The 23,141-nt window shown below is 41.4% G+C and overlaps 2 protein-coding genes across 2 annotated transcripts in view; both read right to left on the minus strand.

Annotated features, from left to right (window-relative positions):
- LOC309642901 (uncharacterized protein) overlaps positions 1-18,644 on the minus strand; it is a 61,073-nt gene extending 42,429 nt beyond the window's left edge. The window contains exons 1-3 of the mRNA XM_082424965.1: positions 18,510-18,644; positions 8,244-13,409; positions 7,024-7,159 (exon numbers count right to left, since the gene is read on the minus strand). Coding sequence (XP_082281091.1) covers positions 7,024-7,038 — 15 coding nt within the window. The 5' untranslated portion in view covers positions 7,039-7,159; positions 8,244-13,409; positions 18,510-18,644. The remainder of the gene's footprint in view (positions 1-7,023; positions 7,160-8,243; positions 13,410-18,509) is intronic.
- Positions 18,645-19,024: 380 nt separating this feature from the next.
- CHRM3 (cholinergic receptor muscarinic 3) overlaps positions 19,025-23,141 on the minus strand; it is a 532,253-nt gene continuing 528,136 nt past the window's right edge. Inside the window, exon 7 of the transcript XR_014253554.1 lies at positions 19,025-23,042. The gene's annotated coding sequence lies outside the window, so the exon portion shown is untranslated. The remainder of the gene's footprint in view (positions 23,043-23,141) is intronic.

The following is a 23,141-nucleotide window of genomic DNA, read 5'->3' on the forward strand; positions in this document are numbered from 1 at the left end:
TGGAGATATTGGCAAGAACATGAAGCAACTGAAACCTTCATACCTTGCTAGTGGGAGTATAAGTAAACATATACACGTTGGAAAAACATTTGAGACTTTCTTCTCAAGCCATATATAGTAATTGCTCCCCTAGTTATACACCCAACATGTGTGTTTTTCTTAACCAAAGGCCTGTAGAAAATGTTCACAGCAGTTTTGTTTATAATACCAAAACCTAGAGAGAGCCCAAATGCCCACCAATACGATGGAGAAATAAACGGTAGCATAGTCATACAGTAGAATACTATACAGCAATAAAAAGAAATAGATATACTTAGCAAAAAGAATGAATCTCACAGAAACTATATCTAGTGAAAGCCAGACACAGAAGCAAAAGTAATCAACAATAACAGAAGTCAGAATAATGAGAAACTTGGAGCACCAGGGAATCTCATGGGATACTTAAGTTTGACACTTAAGTTATGTACACTTTACTTCAATTAACTGAGGAAAAAAATACAAATATTTTTTGGAATTTATAACATCCGTTTGACTGAAAGTCTCTGAAATAAAACTGATACACTGTTCGTGAAACAAATAGCCCGAAACAAAAAATTATGAAATATCAAAACAAAATCAAGGCACTTTTTTAGGAGTGACATGGAAATACAAAATTTTTCTGAAGTTCTTCTCTAGCTTAGATGAAAGACGAGCAATGGAAAATCAAAAGATCTTAATGAGAAAGTATTATTTAACATACATATGTTAATAAAGAAATACAGATTCAATTACAACAGTTACTAATGTGTTGGTAATCAGAACCAAAAAGCAGCAATCTACCAAATTAGAAAAAAAAGAAAATAAATGTGACTAGCAGTGCATAAAGAACCAGAAAGTGTGACAAAAAATATAATATAAAGAACATAAAAAATATCAATGATGTCATACTAAGATATACATTAAACTAAATAGCAAAAACAGCAACTAAGCTATAAGATGGCATATGAATGTGCTAAATTTCTTATCGATGACAGACATACCTGACTTGAAAAACAAAACCTGCCACAGGTTATTTGTAAGAAAAGAACATGAAAATTTGAAAATGAAATGATGGGCAAAAATCAAACATGCTGCAGAAAATATAAGTAAAATAAAAGTAGGTTTGGCTATATTTACATGAGATAAGGTAACACTGAGGGCCAAAAGAATTAAATGAGCAAAGATGATTCTCCAAGAAGAGAAATACACTAAGTCCCCTACATATGAACGAGTTCTGTTCTGAGAGCACGTTCGTAAGTCCAATTTGTTTGTAAGTCCAATAAAGATAGCCTAGGAACCCAACTAACACAATTGGCTATATAGTACTGTACTGTAATAGGTTTATAATACTTTTCACACAAATAATACATAAAGAAACAAACACAAAAAATAAAACATTTTTAATCTTACAGTACAGTCCTTTGAAAAGTACAGTAGTACAGTACAACAGCTGCCATCCAGGGGCTGGCACTGAGTGAACAGGCAAGAAGAGTTACTGACTGGAGGAGGGAGAGGAGGTGGGAAATAGTAGAGCTGAAGGATAGTCAGCAATAGGAGACGGAGGGCAAGCTACACGTGACAATGTAAGCTAGACATGTGAACTAACTTACATGACTGGACATGCGAACACACATTTGCATCTTTGAAAGTTTGCAACTTCAAGGTTCGTATGTAGGGGACCTACTGTAATTTGGGTAGTTTTCTTTTTGGCACCAGATATCATAAAGGCCAATAACATAAGGAAAAAACTACTGTTAAGTATAAAGATACTATGATTAAGACACACTCACATATCCATGAAAATACAGGAGGTAGGAAAACAAAAGAAAATGTCATATGAAATCCCAGAGGATACAGATGTTTTCTTTAGAAACTTTAAGAAACTACCAAAATTGATTTAGAAATAGATGGAAAATTAGTCTAAAGATCAAAAGCCAGAAATATGATTTAATAATCAATTGAAGGGCTTCCCTGGTGGCGCAGTAGTTAAGAATCCGCCTGCCAGTTCAAGGGACATGGGTTTGAGCCCTGGCCTGGGAAGATCCCACATGCCGTGGAGCAACTAAGCCTGTGCGCCACAACTACTAAGCCTGAGCTCTAGAGCCCGCAAGCCACAACTACTGAGCCTACATGCCACAACTACTGAGGCCTGCGCGCCTAGAGCCCGTGCTCTGCAACAACAGAGGTCATGACAATGAGAAGCCCGCACACCGCAATGAAGAGTAGCCCCCTCTCACCGCAACTAGAGAAAGCCTGCGCATATCAACGAAGACCCAACACAGCTAAAAATAAAATAAATAAATATAAATCAGTAAATTTATTTAAAAAAAAAATCAACTGAAGATCTTAAAGATCTACCATAAAAAAACCACCAGTGCCAGATGTTTTTAGAATTAAAAGTCTAGCCAGCAATAAATAAAATGACAACCCATGTAATTTAAACAGCCCATGCCACAGGAAAATACATAACTATCACATACTTAATTCCAAAACAAAATACTGGTCAAGAACAGGTCATATTTAATTCTGATACAAAATTGTAAATAAAACTTCGGCAATCTCAATTCACACCAGTCTATTAAGAGAGTAGTAATTCAGCATGTCCAACCAGAACACTCCAGGTTCCAACTAGGTTTCAGTAAAGCAAATTATTTTGTTTCCACTATGTTTTCCAAACACTTAAAAACAGTCTATAATTTTGAACTAAAGTTCAAAAAATATTTGCTGAATGAATAACTTAGTATATTTTTTCCAAAAACTCAAGCTTAAGTTAGACACATGGGAGTTTCAGGTGTTGGAATTACCTGACACAGACTTAACAATCTGTTTAATCTGTGGTTAAAATAATGAAGGAAAAAAAGATGGCAAGATGGATGACTTCAACAGGGAACTGAAAACTATGAGAAAGACTGAAGATAAATGGAAAAACTTAAAAGCAGCTAAAGATAAACGAAAAAATGCCCCCTAAATTGCAGAATATATATACTTTTCAAGTTTACACAGACCTTTTGTACCAAAATTGACGACAGTCTGGGACACAAAGCAGATTTCAACAAACTTCAAAGATCTGACATCACACAGAGAATTTTCTTTTTACACAGTTTTTAAGATACAAAACAGTGGGTTAAATCATTTTTCAAAAATGATTATAGATAAATTGCATGGGGAAAAAAGTAACCTGATGTCTTCCACATACAAAAGTGAACATCAATTCCATTAAAACAGGCATAAGTGTGAAAGCCAAAACAATAAATATTTTTAAAATAACAAAGGAGATTAACCCCATGACTTTGAAGTAGGAAAATTAATTTTAAACAGGACACAAATAACACCTACACTAACAAACTTAATAAACTAATCTAGAAATTGGCAAACTTTTCTTTGTAAACAGTCAGACAGTAAATATTTTAGGCTTTGAGGGCCCAATGGTCTCTGTCACTTCACTACTGAACTTCTCCATTAAAGCCACAGATTATATGTAAATGAATCACCAGGGAGGTATTGGGATGGTGAGAGGGGCACAAGAGAAGCTTCAGGAGTGCTAGTAATATCTGTTTTGACCTATGTGTTAGTTACATGGGCAATGGATTTGTAATAATTTATTGAGTTCTATAGTTAAGATCTGTGACTTTTCTATAAACCTGCTATACATATAGAAATAAGATTTATTAAAAACTAAGATACACTTTAATTTATTGATCAAAGAAGGCATGAGAATAGAAACTGAAGCCTGCATATAAAAAAAAAAGCACTACATATTGATACCTGGATTTTGTAGTTAAAGTGGTACACAGAGGGTAATTACATCTTTAAATGCATACGCTTAAAAGCTTTAAAATAAACTCATCTTCAACAAAAAGTTGGAAAAAATAGCCTATAACCAAAGACAGCTGAAGCAAGGAACAAAGGTAAAAGTAGAAGTTAATGAAAATTATAGATCAATGAAGCCAAAAGCTGGTTCCTTGAAAGACTAATAAATACATATCTGTAATAAAAATTAGTCACAAATGAAAAACTGTTAGAAATAAAAAGCAACAGATTAAACATTTTAAAAATAATAACAGTACAGACAAGTTTATGGAAAAAATACTGATGAACAGAATTATTCAGATCATTAAAAGAATAATGCTTTTTGACCTAGTGGGCCTTGTTTCAGAACACAAAGATTAGTTATTAAGAAATGTGGAAATATCCCCCATAAAATGTTAAGAAAGCATTTGGAAAAATTAAACTCTCATTCTTAATAAGACTCAGTGAATACTTTGTGAACATGACAAAGTCTACCCAGTCCAAGCCAGCAGCATGCATAATGAAGAAATATGGCAGGGACTCCCACTCAAATCTGTTTTGTTGGTGCTTGGTCAGGAAGTGTTATCCTTTTATTGTGCTGCTTTTTCTTCACAGACAGACAAAATAAAATTAGGTCCTTTAATCACATTACATATATACATACACACAAACACACACACACACACATATATATTTTTTAAACTCCAGATGGATTAAGATACTACATATTTTTTTTAAAAACATGCTTGGTATTTTTAGACAAAATAAAGAAAAATTTCATTAGGCCCTTGGGGTAAAGAAAACAGAATGAAAAATAGAAAGCAGGGACTTCCCTGGTGGCACAGGGCTTAAGAATCCACCTGCCAAAGCAGGGGACATGGGTTCGAGTCCTGGTCCAGGAAGATCCCGCATGCCACGTGAGCTACAACTACTGAGGCTGTGCTTTAGAGCCTGCAAGCCACAACTACTGAGTCCGCATGCCACAGCTACTGAAACACGTGCACCTAGAGCCCGTGCTCCACAGGAGAAGCCACCGCAATGAGAAGCCCGCACACCACAACGAAGAGTAGCCCCCGCTCGCCGCAACTAGAGAAAACCCTCGTGCAGCAACGAAGACCCAATGCAGGCAATAATTAATTAATTAATTAAAAAAAAAAAAAGAGTCTGCCTGCCAATGCAGGGGACACAGGTTCGAGCCCTGGTCCTGGAAGATCCCACACGCCGCGGAGCAGCTAAGCCCGTGAGCCACAATTACAGAGCCTGAACTCTAGAGCCCGTGAGCCACAACTACTGAGCCAGCGTGCCACAGCTACTGAAGTCCGTGTGCCTAGAACCCCTGCTCTGCAACAAGAGAAGCCACAGCTGAGAGAAGCCTGCGCACCTCAACAAAGAGTAGCCCCCGCTTGCTGCAACTAGAGAAAGACCGCGTGTAGCAACAAAGACCCAATGCAGCCAAAAATAAATAGAAAGCACAGGAGGATTGTATCACAATATAAAAGTTACAGAAAATATACCATTAAATTAAAAGACACAAAACATATTGAGGAAAGATAATTAGTAAAATTATAACGAAAGATTACATTTAGAATACATACGGAATGCTTACAAAACTCAGTGGAAGAAAACAAACTGAAAAGCCATAAATTTATGAAAACTGCACAACCTCAGTAATCAGTCACAAAATTAAACAGTGAAGTTTTTCACCCATTACTGAGGAAATAACTTTTATATCTGGTGAGGAGGGAAGAAAAGTAGCCTGCTAATGAATAACAATGTACATAGAAAAATTAGAAATCCTTATATCCTATAACTCAAAAATACTTATCATAGAACACTAGAGCAGTGATTCTTAAACTCAGCAGGTATCAGCATCACATGAACACCTTGTTAAAACAGACTGCTGAGCCTCACCCCTGAATTTCTTTCCAGTACCTTTGAGATAGGGCATGAGAATCTGCATTTCAAACAAGTTTCCAGGTGCTGCTGCTGCTTCTGGCCAAAGAACCTCACTTTGAGAAGCACTGCTTTAGAGTCTGGAGATACACTTGTATTTGTGCAGAGAGAATGACACGGATATTCATAGCAGCACTGTTTATATTACTGAAAAATGGAAATTATCTAAATGTCTACCAATAAAATACCTAGAACAGGAAAATATAACTTTAAAAGGAATAAAATAAACTACATATGGATAGATCTCAAATTATTAGTGAATTGGGAGAAAAATGTGTATCATACATATGTTAAAATAATTTACATATTTTTAAAAAGCACCCAAAACAATATACAGTATTGTTCAGCTAACTATATATTTTTCCAATGTACATACAAGGGGTAAAATAAGAAGACCAGTAGAACTTGGAACTAGACTCAGAACTGAACTGTGGGGCATAATGAGGAAGATGCCAGGAAAAAGCCATCAGAAGAGTGATATCAGAAGTGGACAAAGGAGACTTTCCAGGAGAGAGTAGTCAGTAGGGTAATGTAGCAGTTGTTCAAGGAAGGCAACTATAATTAAGTCACTGGTGACCTTTACCTGAATAGATTCTGAAGTGGAGAAGAACCAAGACAGAATGCTACGGGATGAAATTTGACTGAGAAGCTCAGAAACATTTACCAGAGACTTTAACTTTGAACCATCTGCTGCAGGACTTGTACACACAGCTGGGCTAAGATAAAATAATTTTGTAATAGGCGTGCAGGCCATTTATTCATCTAAACACACTAAGTTTTATACCAAAATTAATAAGACTATCATAAAACTGATTATTTGAACCCTCTCTTGGACCCTTTTACTCCCAGTAAGGAATGATTTGAGGCACTCATTTCCGGGAAGGTTACTCACTATGTGAGTCCCTGGAAGGTTACTCACTATGTGTCCCTATGTTAACACGAAGAAGGATATCTTCCAGTAAGAAGATATGTCTTTATGTCTTGAAAGGAAACTGTCTGTATCCAAGATACAGTGTCTCCCTTTCTGCCATGGTCATCAGAAACGTATCTGCAGGTCAACTTAGAAATTAACTTAGAAACTATACATTATATAATGATCAGTATATATCTGTAAGCCAATTTGGTCCTGCTATTGATCTGTGAACTTTACATTTTCTATTAAGTTTGATTTTTATCTATAACTAATTTTCCATCTTAACGTATGGACTCTTACAAATCTCACAAAATCCATTGTTAAATAAAGGAATGAATGAACAAACTTACCTGGGATTTATTCATTTTCTGCTGTTCTTGGAAAAATGTAGACAACTTTCAAGATACGCTGGGTTAGAAGAGGAGGACTGGGGTCATGAAAGATCTGGCCTGTGTGGCAGCTCCTGAATTCTCCTTCCCTATAAAGCTAAACACACCACTAGATAAGGAAAAACCTCAATGTCCCTTTGACCTTCAGAAGAGTCAGGGAGACAGATGGTGGAAGACCACCTACCTAATATGACTCTAATATAATCAGGTAGCTCTTGGGTATAAAATTGTTCTGAGTTAGGTATTTACCTCCTAAGGATATTTTAACAGTTTAAATCTCCCCTGGTGTTCACAAAAAAAGTTTAAATGATAAAATTGGTTAAAACGAATTAAAAAACACATTATGAAGGAACATTAACTCTTCACCAAAGCTGTTGTTAAAAAAAAACACTCAAGACTAAAGAAAAATAATAAAACTCAAAACTAAGCTGTTTATCAATTGCCCCACTAATATTACTAAACCTTTGGTTAGTGACTCCACACAAGGCTATAAAAAGCAGTGCTTTAAGGAAAGACGCGTGTTTTAATTTATCTTTGTTGCTGTTTCTCAAAAGGATCTTTCATAAAAAAACTGCTTTTAGTTGTATGGAAAAGTAAACAGTACTGGCTTAGGAGTCGGATCTTTTAGTCTTCGCCACTAACTGATCTGAACAAGGCACTAATCTTAAGAAACAAAAAAAAGAGAAATTCTATCACATGATACAAAAACCGGATAATTCTTGAACATCCTTCCTGAATGTTAGGGCAGGGAGAACAGAGAGACAACGTTTATCAAGATGAAGGGATGGACATGACTGAAGAGCAGTTCGGAATCCAAAAAGCATAAATGGAGAACCATAGGCATGGGTATGTGTACAAAGCTAACTATTGTATTACTCAGCCTCGCGCGTTCTCCCCGCAGCACCGCCCACCTACCCCGGGGGGCTCGCTGCACCCGTCACGCATGCGTATTAAGCCCTCCTCCTGCGCCCTGAAAAAGGGGGCCTCTCGGACAGCACCGCCCGCTGAGCGTTGGGGCTAGTCAAGCAGGGGCTTTGACTCATTTTCCTGACTGAGACGCCAGCTTCACGCCGTCCCGGGGGTCCGCGGAGCTCCTCCCCACCACCGGGCACCGACCTTCTCCCTCCCGCCCTCCAAACCGAGGGCTCCCGTCGGCCCTCACCCAACCCTCCCGGGCTCACCCGCCTCTCCCTCGTCGTGTAGCACTGGCCCTAGAAGAGCGCATAGACTCGCCAGCCCCGTAACCGCTTCCCACGCAAGGCCTGAGGAAAACAGAAGTAAAGGCTGCAGTGCACAGAGGCGGAAGTGCAGAGGCCAAAGGTGGCTCTAGGCATGCGCAGATGGCCCGCACGCAGGGCCAGACAGTCTGCGCCGAACGTCAGAAGTCTGTTTCCCTTGAGCCTCCGCGACTGGCGGCTCGGGATTGGCTGAGAGAGCAGCCTTACCTAGCAGTGGGAAGTTTGGAGCTTTAAGTTCCCTAAGCTTTAAGCCGGTCAGGGACTCCCCCAAAAGTTATGGATTACAGCTGAGTTCTCTGTGCAGCCAGAATGCAAATTTACACACAGAGCTGTCAAGGAAAGGGAACTTGTATGTCAATTTCACTTTTTTTTAAATACTGGGAAATAGACCCCATTAATAAAAGAATAATATGTGCCATCAACAGCGATTTGTTCAGGAATTAAAAAGCGGAGGAGGGGCGGACAAGAAATCCAGTTCATTAAAATCATGAAAGCAATAAAGGAAAATTGTAGATAAGACACAATCCAAAAGAAAACATTTATATAAACATTTTCATTTGTGACATTAAAATTATTTGAATAAAGGGAGATATACCCTTTCACAGAAAGATTCAAAAATTTTGCACAAAATTCCAATAAGAATCTCAACAAATTTTTGCATGTACTTTTTTCTCCTTGACTTTATTTAAAGTATTGTGTACTTTACAAAAGCATTCTCAACTTCATCTGGAATAAAAATAAATCTAAATTAACAGCCAGAAACCATTTCAAAAAGGAGAAAATTGCCTAAGAAATATCAATACGTATAATAATAGCTCAGTTATTCAAAATAGTTTGGCATCTGCTTCATGGTAATACAACAGCCATGATTAAGAATGTTTTTTAAATGTAGTATAATAAACGTAGCATTTCAAAACAATGAGGGAAAGAATGAAGTATTCCAAACATCAAGTCATTCCCAACAATTGGGAATAAAGTTTATATCCATAGATCACATGTGATACAGTTCACATGGATTCAAGGTTTGAAATGTTTAAAGTAAACCACTAAGTTAGTAAAAGAAAATAAATTGAGATGAGAAGTTGTGACAGAAAGAAACCCATAAATTTAATGTGATACATTTTATTATAAAAAATAGCAAACAACTCAGTTCTAGTTTTTAAAAGATGTTAAAAGCAAAGAAACCAGGAAATTATATCTTTACTATATAAAAGAAAAGATGTATTACTTAATAAGATCTTTAAATCAATAGAAGGAAAAAACTTAAAATGGGCTACAGAACTAAGCAGCAATATAATAAAAAAAGAAAATTCAAATGAATAATACGTGTTTGAAAAAGTTGATTATGAGAATTGAAAGAAATGTAAATGTTTATGTAAAAACATGTAAGATATCATTACTGAGATTTAAAATTTTTAAATTTAAAATGTATATATATATACACAGAAGTTCATTTTATTTGGTAGTTTTATGAGTTCTGACACGTGCACAGATCTGTGTAACCACCACTTCAGTCAAAATACAGAACTGTTTCATTACTGCCCACCCCAAACTGCTTCATACCCTTTTGAAATAAAAAACCTCTCAGCACTCTTAACTTCTGGCAACCACTATGTATTCTTCATGCCTATATGTTTGCCTTTTTAAAAAAGTATTTTTACAAATACCTACAGCAAATATTACAGCTAATATGGACAGTGTTCAACTTAAAAGTAGGACAAAAATAAGGATGCCTGCTATCTCCAACTTTATTCAGCATTTTTCTAAGCTCCTTGAACTCAGTCTTGTTGATTTTTTTGGATCTGACTCCAAAAGCAAAGGAAACAAAAGCAAAAATAAACAAGTAGGACTACATCAAACTAAAAAGCTTCTGCATGACAAAGAAAACCATCAACAAAATGAAACGGTCTATCCCAACTGGGAGAAAATATATGCAATTCATATATCTGATAAGTGGTTAATATCCAAAATATATAAAGAACTCATACCACTCAATAGCAAACAAACAAACAAGAACTCTGATTTAAAAAATGGGCTGAAGAACTGAATAAACATTTTTCCAAAAAAGATATACAGGTGGCCAATAGGTATGAAAAATGCTGAGCATCACTAATTATCAGGGAAATGCTAACCAAAACCACAATGAAATGTCACCTTACACCTATTAGAATGACTATTATCAAAAAAGACAAGAAATTGCAGGTGTTGGAGAGGGTTTTGAGACAAGGCAACCCTTCTGCACTGTTGCTGGGAATGTAAACTGGTGCAGTCACTGTGGAAAAAAGTATGGAGTTTCCTCAAAAAATTAAAAGTGGAACTACCATTCGACCCAGCAATCCCTCTTCTGATGCAAGGAAAACAGTAATTTGAAAAGATATATGCATCCTTATGCTCACTGCAGCATTATTTACAATAGACAAGATATGAAACAACACAAGTGTCCACTGATGGATGAATGGATGAAGAAATAGTTGTACAGATATACAATGGAATATTATTCAGCCAAATAAAAGAATGAAATCTTGCCATGTGACAACATGGAAGAATCTTGAGGGCACTATCCTAAGTGAAATAACACAGAGAAAAAGAAATACTGCATGATCTCATTTATATGTGGAATCTTGAAAACAAAAATCTTAGATAAGAGAACAGATTGGAGTTGCAGAGACAAGAGGTGGGTGGGGTGAAATGGGTGAAGGTGAAAAGGTACTAACCTCCAGCTATAATATAACATAAATAAGTCATGGAGATGTAAGAAACAGCATGGTGACCATAGTTAATATTATATTGCATATGTGAAAACTGCTAAGAAAGCAAACCTTAAAAATTCTCATAAAAGAAAAAAATTTTTGTACCTATGTATCTTGACAGATCTCAACTAGACTTACCATGGTGATTATTTCACAATATATACAAATAATGAATCCTTACGTTGTACAGCTGAAACTAACATAATATTATATGTCAACTATACCTCAAAAAAAAAAAAACTATGATATCCTAGGAACAGTACAATATCAGAACAAGCTGTGACTTCTGAAAAGAGTTAAAACTTTTTTTGCATGAAATTCTCTCCTTCCCCTCCCCATTTTTTGTTTGTACCATATCTACATTCTCAGAACATAAAGCCATTGAGATAGTCTGGGACCTGGGATCCTCTACCTGTACGCGTGTACTTGTACCTGGGCAAACGTCTCCTCCAGCAACTGAATAGTATGCAACTATAAGGGACTAAAAATAGCTGCATGCATGCCAGTTGGGGGCAATTGGGAACAGTAAGATACTAAGGGCCACAAACCAACTGCTGCTTCTGAGGTGCCAGGAGCAAAAGCAGGGTACTGCACATGATCCATTCACACAGCACCACCAAGGGGGTGGGCAGGCCACCGAAGCCACACCTCAGTCTGACCCACCAGTCCTGCCCCCACCCTCACTCCATTTAAGGAAGTAGCCTGCCCCTCCAGAAGAGTGAACAAGGGCACCTGTTACTTGTTTTCGCTCCCTTGTGCTCCAGCACTAGTCCCAATAAAGGCTTGCCTGAATTCCTCCTCCGGCCTCTTATCAATTTCTGTGATTAAAGAGTCCAAGGACCCAAATCTGTATCAATTACATAGTATAACCTCTTCTTTTTAACCCGCCTTTAATCTTAATTCTAGAAGTAACTATATATTTACAGTTCACACTAATCCTTATTGCAATGTCTCTTTAGTTACTGTGGTTTCTGAAGCTGGTTCTTCAGTAGATTCCTCAAGGAGGCCTCCTGGAACACTCTCCTGAAACACTATAATGAAGACAGGGTCAGTATTACTGACTTTTCTTTTTGCCTCCAGCTCCAATATGATTCAATATGGGACTTTTAATGATTCTGTCTTTTATTTCAAAGTTTGATATTTTGTTCATCAAGGACTTTTTGACACTGAATTTAGTTTTTGAATAATTATTGCATTAAAGTCTCATTCATCTTGATTACTGAGTTGTTGGTGCCCCTGAAATTTTGTGCCCGAGGCCAGTGCCTTTCTCACCTCACCCTGGTCCAAGCACGGAGTTGGAGCTTCTCTGTCCTTTGTCTTTACTGTTCCCATCCTACTTAATTTGAGAGCGCTCCCAGCAGTTGCTGTGCATGCATAATCCAGTCCCAAAGGAGCCATGGCGGCTCAGTGTGAGAATTCAAAGACATTCATGCCTTACCTTAGACCTCTGCCTCACTAACTGGTGGAGTAAACCAAGTTTCTCCCAGTCTCAGCTGCAGCTCCTGGCCAGGCTCTTGCATGGCACAAGCTTAAAGCTCTGCTGTGGTTCCTCCTTTGGTCCCTGCACCACGCATGCGTGGGGCTCTCCTGGGAAGGGGCGCGCGCAGGCTCGCTCTGCCTCTGTACTGAGCATGCGCAGGGCCCTCATGTGTCCAGCTACACGGTTGCTTCCTTCTGCTTTCCCCACACTTAGGGTGATGTTGAGCAGGTCTAATGGCTGTTGTCCACCCAGTTGTATTTTGCAGTAACAGGGGGATACCTTGTCATCTAGTCTCGTTGTAAATATTGCCCATGGGTTTCGGTTTTAATGTCTTATGCTCTGTGTTTATATGCAGATTCTGGAACATAAAAACTATGCCTCCATGATCACACCAACTTCCCAGAATTCCTAAATATATTTTATTTTTAAAACGGTACTTCAAAAGAAAACAATGGAGAACGGACTTAATTTTTTATATACAGAAAAAAACTACATTACATTTTTTAAAACTACATTACAAAAAAACCCCACAAAAGGCTACTTTCTGCTCAAGGCCTAGACATGTTCCCATTGTTAACAAGGTAGATTGCAACTGATAGGGATGTGGCAGCTCCCGGTCCGGGCAAGATGTAGAGCAAACACATGGGATGGCCTGGCCCAGCTCAGAAGAGAGAAAAGGGAAAGGCCCTGGGAGTGAAGAGAGAAGGGAAAACCGGGTAAAAGTTTGTGACCCAATGTTTCAGCTGTCAGGGTGAAGTTCCTGCTACTGGTCCACGGAGCCAGGTGAGGGACTGAGTTTCACTGCCTTTTGATGGGAGAGGAGGCAGGGATCAGGGATGGACACACACAGAAAGCCAGGTCTGCTGGTGGACGGTGCCCCTAACAGAAGGGTGACTAGAAACATTCTACTCACTGAGGAAGCTTTACTGTCTGGGCTCTGGGTGAGCAAGAAAGAGACCCTCCTGAGGGGAAAATCACTAGGCCTGTGCTGTGGACTGGATATTTATGTCCCCCACATTCATATGCTGGAATCTTAGCCTCAAAGGTGATGATGTTAGGAGGTGGGGCCTGTGGGAGGTGATGAGGTCAGAAGGCAGCACCCACATGAATGGGATGAGTGCCCCCGTAAAAGAGGCCAGAAAGGGTCCCCTTTCCACTTCTGATCTGTGAGGACCCAGCAAAAAAAAGGACCACCTATGAACCAGAAAGTGGGCCCTCAGCAGACACAGAATCTGTAGGTGCCTTGATCTTGGATTTCTCAGCATCTAAAACTCTGAGAAATAAATTTCTGTTGTTTATATGCCACCCAGTCTGTGGTATTTGTTACAGCAACCTAAGTGGAATAAGACAGCCTGTGATTCAAGCAGCCAGTGTCTGATTGTAAGTGCTATGGATATAAGTAAACAGAAGAAGAGGCTGGAGGTGGGCAGTGGGGGATGTTTTGTTTTAACTAGGGTGGTAAGTGAAGTCTTTGTGTCAGGGGGAACATGAAAGAATTGATATTTAAGAAGAATTCTATATGTTCACCTCCATAGGGCCTGAAAATGCACTTAAGAAAATTCAATATCCTTTTCTAATTAAAAACCAAAATAACACAACAAAAATGGCAATAGTTAGAAATGTCCTTAACATGAGAAAAAAACATGTATACGTCAAAACCCCAAAGCCAGAAGGAATCGCTATCACCAAAACATGCCCTGATCTCACCATGAACAACAGTAAGCAGAGACTACAAATGGGAGGATTAGAACCCCAACACCTTCATGAAATAGGTAATTTGATAAAACTATAAAAGAAATTACTGTAAATTGGTTAAAGACCTAAAAGATTGCATTGGAATCATAAGTGAATAACACACCATGAAAAAAAATACCAGGAAAATTAGAAAAACAAAACAAGATAAAAAAAAATTCTAAAACTAGAAAAACACTGCCATGGAAATATGAACACTACTGGGTGGATTAGACAGCAAGTTAACCGGGGTTGAAGAGAGAATTAGTGAACCCGAATGCTGCAGAGAGATAAACTAATGGAAAATAAAAACAGGGCAAGCACAGTGAGACAGATGAAGTGTAGAAAGAAAGAGTTTAATATTCCCTGGGATTTTACGATGAGAAATGGGAGGAGTGTTAAAGACACAGGATTTGAAGACTTTTAGAATTACTGTAAAACATGGATTTTCAGATTCCAGTCCTGAGCAGGAAAAATAAAAACAAACTTGAACCTCACCCTACAGTAATGGATTGTAGAATACTAAAGATAATTGAAGGCTTTACCACAGAGCAGGGAAGGCAGACCACAGTGAGACCAAACAGCAGCCCAGTCAGCAGTCACAATTCAGGGAGGAACACAAAGCAAAGACATCTTCATGTCAAGGGAAGCATCACAGAAAACATCTGTATATTTTTCTCCCTAAACTATCACTCAAGAATAAAAGCAAAATAAGAACATTTTCAGATAAAAAAGACTAAGAGAGTTCGCCTCTCTCAGGCTCTCACTGAAAGTGAGGAAGGATGTATTTAAGGAAGAAGTGAGTGAATCCCAGAAGGAAGGAGTGGAATGTGAGAGACACAGAAGCAGGAGATGGGGGAAAGCAGGTCTCAGTCAGACAGTCATCGACTGTGTGAAACAACAGTCATGGATTAGTAATAACGATAATCATGACTAATTGGAGGCATAAACTTCTGTAGTTCAGTGCTGTGTCCTGGCCATCACGTGCCACCCTACCAGGGTTTGGGAAGCCTGAGCTGAGGTTGGGAGCGCATATATATCTATTTATATAATAATTATTTATATCTATCTACATAATAAGAATTCTATACCATGAACAAGTGGGATTTATTCCTGAAATGCAAGAATGTTTCAACCTAGGAAAATGCATTGGTGTAATGGAATGAAGGGGAAAAAACATGACCATCTCAAGGTAGAAAAAGCAAGTGAAAAAATTAACCACCTCTGCATGATGAAAACTACTCAACAAACTAGGTTTGAAGAAAATTACCATGACAGAATTCAAGCCGTATATGTAAAACCACAGCCAACATCACACTCAATGGTGAAAGACTGAAAACGTTCCCTCTGAGATCAGGAAGCATGTAAGAATGCTGGGTTTTACCACTTCTATGCAACATAGTACTGGTAGTTTTAGCCATAGCAGTTAGGAAAGATAGATCAATAAGTTAATGAATAAATCACTGACATCCAGTGATTTGAAAGGAGGAAGCAGAATTATCTCTGTTCTCACATGACATGATCTCATGCATACAAATCCTAAGGACATCACAAAAATAATGTCCAAACTAATAAATAAATTCAGCACAGTATCAGGATACAAAGTCAACATTAAAAATCATTTATTTCTATACACTAACATGATCAATCTGAAAAGGAAACTAAGAAAACAATTTTATTTACAATTGCATCAGAAAGAGTAAACTACTTAGTAATTAACGTAACCAAGGAGGTGAAGACTTACACAAGGAAAATTGCCAAACTTTGTGAAAGAGACTAAATGACACAAATCCCATTTTCACGGACTAGAAGACTTATGACTGCTAACATCTCAATAGTACCCATTGTAATTTACAATTCCAGTGTAACCCCTATCAAAACCCCATCCTAAATGGAAAACCCCATCCTAAAATTCACTTTACACTGAATAGACCCCCAAAGAGCCAAACAATTCTGAGCAAGAAAAACAATGTGGGAGGATGCACACTCCCTGATTTCAAAACTTACTGCAAAGCTACAAGAATCAAAACAGTTTGGTACTGGTATAAAGACAGAATTATACATCAATGGAATAGAATTCAGAGCCCAGAAAGAAACCTTCACATATTTGGTCAAATGATTTTTGACAAGAACAGCAAGATTATTCAGGGGGAAAAGACTCTTTTCCACAAAAGGTGCTGGTAGAATGTGATACGAATGTGCAGAGGAACGAGGCTGGACCCTACCAACACCATTTATAAAAGTTAACTCACAAATAGGGACTTCCCTGGAGGCGTGGTGGTTAAGAATCCGCCTGCCAATGCAGCGGATGCGGGTTCGAGCCCTGGTTGGGTAAGATCCCACATGCTGCAGAGCAACTAAGCCCGTGCGCCACGACTGCTGAGCCTGCGCTCTAGATCCCGCGAGCCACAACTACTGAGCCCGTGTGCCTAGAGCCCGTCCTCCTCAACAAGAGAAGTCACCGCAATGAGAAGCCCGAGCACCACAATGAAGAGCAGCCCCCGCTCGCGGCAGCTAGAGAAAGCCCGCACACAGCAACGAAGACCCAACGCAGCCAAAAATAAATAAATAATAAATAAATTATTTTTAAAAAAGGTTAACTCACAAAGCAATCAGAGACATAAAGGTAAGAACTAAAATTATGAAAATCATAGAAGAAAACATGGGACATGGACTTCCCTGGTGGTCCAGTGGTTAAGACCCTGCGCTCCCAATGCTGGGGGCCTGGGTTCGATCCCTGGTCAAGGAACTAGATCCCACATGCCTCAACTAAAAGATTCCGCAAGCCGTAACGAAGACCCGTTGCAGCCAAATAAATAAACATTTAAAAAAAAAAAAAGGGACAAAATTTCATACCTTGGACACACAGACATACATACATCCAGACAGACACGGAGATCTCACGGTCTGCCTGCTTGAGTTTAAAAAAGCCTCAGTCCTTTCTTTTTTTTTCTCTCTCTTAAAGTTTTAATTTCTACTAATTGAGCCAAGGTTGTAGTCTCCGGTGGTGTGGCCTATGTTTACATTGCGGGGACGTGGTAAGAGTTATAACTTCAAACTTTACCCTAGGAATACTCTTGCACCAATCACTAGTTTTAAGTACATTCTATGATGATTTGAGGCCTGCTAACTAGGCAGATTTGTACCAAGAAAATAGCACACAAAAACCCACAGAACGAAAAAACAAACTATTCTCAAACAAAATACACATTTGCTGGAGACAATCTGAGATTTACCTACGATTAGACATTCAAAAGAGCAACAGTGCACAGCAGAATGTCATGAAATAAACATTTCCCCTGATTCGGAAGTCTTCCTTTCTTCATGCAAAATTTACCAAAACACCCCCAGAAAAACAAAAAAACCCAACCAAGCCCGATAGTAGCTAGAATTTTCAAATATTTGAGCGCCTATGATAACTACTCAAACATGAAATTTTAAACGCTCATTTAGAGTAAGGCTGCTTCGCAACAACCTGTTGCTGGAAAAGAGTAACACAAACAAGAAAAACATAAACCGTTCAAAAAGCCCTCCATAAGCAAAAACATAAGAAGCACAGAATTTCCTTATTTCTAACTTTGGTCAGATGTTAGTAAGTCACACGTTACCCTCCAGAGAGCGCTCTGCGAGTCAGTTACGAGTCATTTCAGTTAATCAAGGGTGAAAACGCTGAGAGCGAAGCTTCAGCCTTTTGGAGCTGACCCTCCTGAGGGCTTCAGGAAAGGGCACAGAGGCCCCCGTCTGAACACCGCTCCTGGCGGCCGGCGGTCCAGGATCCCCGAGCTGTGCGCGCGCCCATCACCCGCGCGCACCCCGAGAGCAGAGGCCCCTGCACCCCTCCGGACCCACCGTGCCCGAAACGCCCGCCCTGCGGCCCCGTCTTCGGGCTCCTCCGCGGCGCCTCCCCGTCCAGGCCCCGCGAGCCCGCGGCGACGGGGCCGAGTCCGGCGTCCGCAGACCCAGAGGCCAGCTCCCCGGGCGCGTGGGGACAGCCCCGCCGCGAGGAGGCCCGAGGGGCGCCGAGGAGGGAGGGCTGCGAGCGCGCGGGGCGCCCACCGCTCAACGGCCGCCTTCGTGGCCCCGGCCCGCCGTCCTCACCCTGCGGCCGGTGGCGGCGACCCCGGAGCCGAGGAGCGAGGGAGGCTCGCGCTCCTCGGGGCTGGAGGGGTCGGGCCCCTGGCTGTGGGGCAGGCGGGGGGCGGCGGCCGGGGTCGCGCGGTGAGGGGCTGCGGGTAGAGCTGCACTTACTCGTCTCTGCGCTGCTCCCCCGCCGGGAGCGTCACAGTGTGGCGACCGACTCGGTCTCCAACTTCCCTTTCCTCAGGACGCAGGTCTGCTGTAGCCCCAGCATCCCAACGGCACAGCCCTCTCACCTGCCTCCGCTCGCGCCTGCGCAGTCGCTCCTCGGGAGGGAGGGGGCGGGGAGGGGGCGGGGCGGGGCGGGGCGGGGAGGGGGCGGGGCGGGGCGGGGCGGGGCGGGGCGCCTCCCGGCCTCAGGACCCCCGGTCTGCATACCCGTGTCTATTTTTAATTTCCTGAAAGTGTTTTACTTGAAATCAATTAGAAAAAAATAAATGACACATTTTCTTGTCCAAACCATAATTTACTTACTACAGAGTCTGCCTTTGTAAGATTTCTTTAGTGATCATAATTTATCCGCTGTCAACCGACCTGAGTCAAGTTACAGGAATCAAATTTTTTCAAAATTCTATTTTCCTTCCATCAGTTTTCAGTCAATAATACATTGTGCCACGTGGATAATCACCATGAGGCCCATGGTCCCTAGGGTGAAAGTGTAGGGGTCCATTAGGTGTGCTACCTTGATCACAGAGATTCCTTTTCTTTTTTTTTTTTTTAAGACAGATACTCAATTTTCATCCAGCTTTTTGAACATGCTGCTTCCCCCAAAGACCCCACCCTCCTTGTCTGTCCTCTTCATTAGAGAATAGAAAAGGATTTTCTCTCAGCTGATTCCAAGGTACAGGCAGATGAAAGCTAACAAACTGTTCCCAATTGCTTGCCTAGGAATTGAAAGAACCTTTCCCACCTGAATATCCTAGTTACAAACCACATCTCCAATTCCTCTAGGAATGAAAAAACACCAAGGAGAGACTGTGCTGGGGAAATTAACGAACAATTCATGTGACAAGCATTCAATCTCGAACTCTTCATCCTGGCGATTAGTGTAGGAAAAGAGCACGGGTCATCACCATGCAGTTTTCGTTCTTTTTTTTCCTTAGGAAGACAAATGCAGTTTTATTGAGGACAGTAGTTCACCAATTTTTTTTAAAGATATTTTTGATGTGGACCATTTTTAAAAAGTCTTTATTGAATTCGTTACAATATTGCTTCTGTTTTATGTTTTGGTTTGTTTGGCTGCAAGGCATTTGGGATCTTAGCTCCCCAACCAGGGGTCGAGCTCGCACCCTCTGCATTGGAAGGCAAAGTCTTAACCACTGGACCGCCAGGGAAGCCCCAGTAGTTCACCGGTTTTAATGCTCTAATTCCTAACCTCTCTTGCAGTGCAGAGTAGCCAGGCAAACTTTAAGCAAATCACACATGAACAGAACGATTATGTGGAACTTATGGGATTGCTTAGATAGGCAGAGATAGCTGTGTGGACCCTTTAGTCCTTCATCTTTGCTCCCTCCTGCCTCAAAAATGAAGATATGATGTCTAGCCTAGGCTGGTGCTCCAGCAGCCATTTTGGGCCAGGAGACAGACTTCAGGGTTGACACTAGCTAAAAGATGATGGGACAGAAAGACAAATGATGGCTGACTACAGTGCTGTGCAGTTGAGGGTCAGGAAGGACTGTCCAAGTTCATATATCTTTTTACATGAGAGAGGAAAATGTCTCCCTCTTGTCTGAGCCTGTATTGTTCGGGTTTTCTGCTATATTATGGAAATCTAATATTGAGGGAACTATTGGTTTTGCACTGAAACACTGTGTGAACTTTGACACCACAGTCCCCATCTCAGAGAAACCTCCTCGTATGTACCATGGAAGATGCAGTGTTGAAGATGGCCCGTATATTCTGAAGATCCCATTCTTTGGCCTGGTCCACATCCACATCATCTTCTATTACTTAAAAGGCCTCATCAGTTCTTGGGGAAATGTCCCTTGTCCCTCAGTGCACAAGTTTAGTTGAGGCTGAAACCCCTTCCTGGCTGCAGGGCAGAGGGGCCCACGGAGCCACTGGGGTGCCTAAAACCTGTGAGGGAGGCCTGAGGGTGCTCATGTCTCCCAGACATACCATATCCAGGGATGTGGAAGGCTGGGTAGACTGTGTGCAGGGTTTGGAAGCTCCTTGTTTAAGCCATCATTGTACAATTGGAAAACTGAGGTCCAGAGAGGGGCAGGGAAAACCCAGGGCACTGGGCAGGGGCAGAGTCTTGAGAAGAAGGGAGAGTTTGGACCTCCTAGGCTAGGGCTGCCCCCTCCCACAGGGCTTGCTTTGGAATTAGAACTCCTAGGACCCCAGTACACCCCCCACCCATGTGGAGTAGATTTCTCTGGAAGTCCACACAAGTGTACACTGACACTCACACTAACATCAGAGAAAGGGACAATAAGGACATGGGGTCAGGGGAAGGGTGGACACTGAGGTGGTGACAAATGTGAAAGAAGACAATGACGGAAACCTGGATCATTCTTCCTCGGACTGAAGCAAAGACCACCGTGTTGGACCATCAGGGTCCTCATTTGGAATCGGGGCCAGATCCATTGCACTGGCTGTGCTGAGGAGTCCTTGTAAGGGAACTGGACACCCCAGGGCCAATGTGGACAAGAGAAGGTTGAGGGAAGCTTCCAAGTCACTCTCAAAGCCCCTGGTTCCTATGGATCCTGTCACATTGCCCCCCCGGGGCCCAAGGAAAGTGGATGCCCTGAAGTCTCTGAAACAAAGCTATGTTTTGTGCTGTGGTTTCCCTGCTTGGTGTGTAGTATGAGTGGTTCCCATCAGGGGGAATGAGGTGTCCAGTGTGCTCTACTGGAGCAACTGAGGCCAGGAGAGTGTCCCCTGGACTCCTGAACGTTCCCCTGCCCCTGACCTGGCCTGTACCTCCTCTTATTAGCATCCATCTCTAACACCTGAGCTTGTCAGTGGCGGGATGGAGCCTCTTATCTATTCATTCACCAGCTGTGCCCTGAGCCCTCAACTGGGGGCCATGATGAAAAGAACCACCAGGGTCCCTGCCCTCTAGCAGCTCACAGTCTAGAAGGGAAAATAGACAAAACCAAGAATACAGAAACAAAAGAAAACAGCAAGTTCTACATCGAAAAATAGCAGGGTGCCACAATGGGGTCCTGGGGTCCACTAGGTGAGGGGATCTGGAAAGGCTGCATTGAGGTGACATGTCTGTTCCCAGCAGTGAGACAAGAAGGAGCCAGCCCTTCACACATCTGGGGAGAATTAGCCTAGAAGAAGGCACGAGTGTGTGAAACGTAGAAGCTGAATGTGTTTGGCCAGAGAGGAAGTCAGAAGGGGGCCAGTGTGGCTGGTGGGAGCTGGGGAGGACAGTAGGGGACAGTAGGGAGGGCAGGGCCAGGGCCTGGTGCTTGATGGCCGTGTGAGTGATCCACTGTGTGTGACAACATTAGCCACTCTTAGTGGTTTAAGCAACAAACATTATCTCACACTATCTGTAGGCCAGGAATTGAACAGGACTCAGCTGGAGGCCTCTGTCAGTGTCTCCCAGGGGTTTGGGGCTGTGGACTCAATTGAGTCAGGACCCAAGTGCTCCTCTGTCTACTGGTCTCCCTCAGTGCCAGGCCACGGGGACCTCTTCAGATAGCAACTCGTAACATATAGGCTTGTTCCCCAGGGTGAGGGACCAGGTGGAGGGGAGAGGGGGGCGGGGAGAGGGAGAGAGAGAGAGAGAGGAAATTGCAACATAAATGAAGCATGGAAATTGTACACCTAAATAATTCCAGGGGATTGTCAAATGGTACAAACACCACATGTAACACTTCAGCAGGTCTTCAAAGGACAAGCATACAGTTTTCAGTCAACCCCAAAATTCCACTCTTACATCAATACCCAAAAGAAGTGAATACAGACATTCAAATGCTGGTACACAAGTATTCAGAGCACCACTATTCACAAGAGCCTAAAGGTGAAAACATTCATAATGTCCATCAACAGATGAAAGGAGAACCCAATGCGGTGTGTTCCCAGAATGGAATATTATTCAGTGACAAAAAGGATGCAAATGTTCTGGAATAGACGTTAGAGGGGGGTTATGTAACATTGTGAATGTACTTACTGCCGTTTACATGTACAATTTAAAATAATCAAACTATTAAATTTTATTTTAAGTGAACTTTATATCTAGATTAAACAATTTAGTAAATGTCATAAAAAAAATATTAAAAATAGACCTGGGCTTCCCTGGTGGTGCAGTGGTTGAGAATCTGCCTGCTAATGCAGGGAACACGGGTTCGCGCCCTGGTCTGGGAAGATCCCACATGCCGCAGAGCAACTAGGCCCGTGAGCCACAACTACTGAGCCTGCGCATCTGGAGCCTGTGCTCCGCAACAAGAGAGGCCACGATAGGGAGAGGCCCGCGCACCGCGATGAAGAGTGGCCTCCGCTTGCCACAACTAGAGAAAGCCCTAGCACAGAAACGAAGACCCAACATAGCAATCAATCAATCAATCAATAAATAAATCTTTAAAAAAAAAAAATGGACCTGCTCTGACTCTGGAGCTGTAGCAGGCAGAAGAGGTGTAGCTGGATCTAGGTCTGCAGAAGTTTCCAGAGCTTCTTCTGGAGCTGGTGCTAGAGACCCAAAAAGAGAAAATATCATCAATAGGACTGCTTTTCCACGTGCCTCCCAAAGACAGGAAACTTCTCACTGCCAATCAATGAAGTCTCAGT

The sequence above is a fragment of the Balaenoptera physalus genome (genome assembly GCF_965194825.1).
Source record: "Balaenoptera physalus genome assembly, chromosome: 14".
NCBI classification, from domain to species: Eukaryota; Metazoa; Chordata; class Mammalia; order Artiodactyla; family Balaenopteridae; genus Balaenoptera; species Balaenoptera physalus.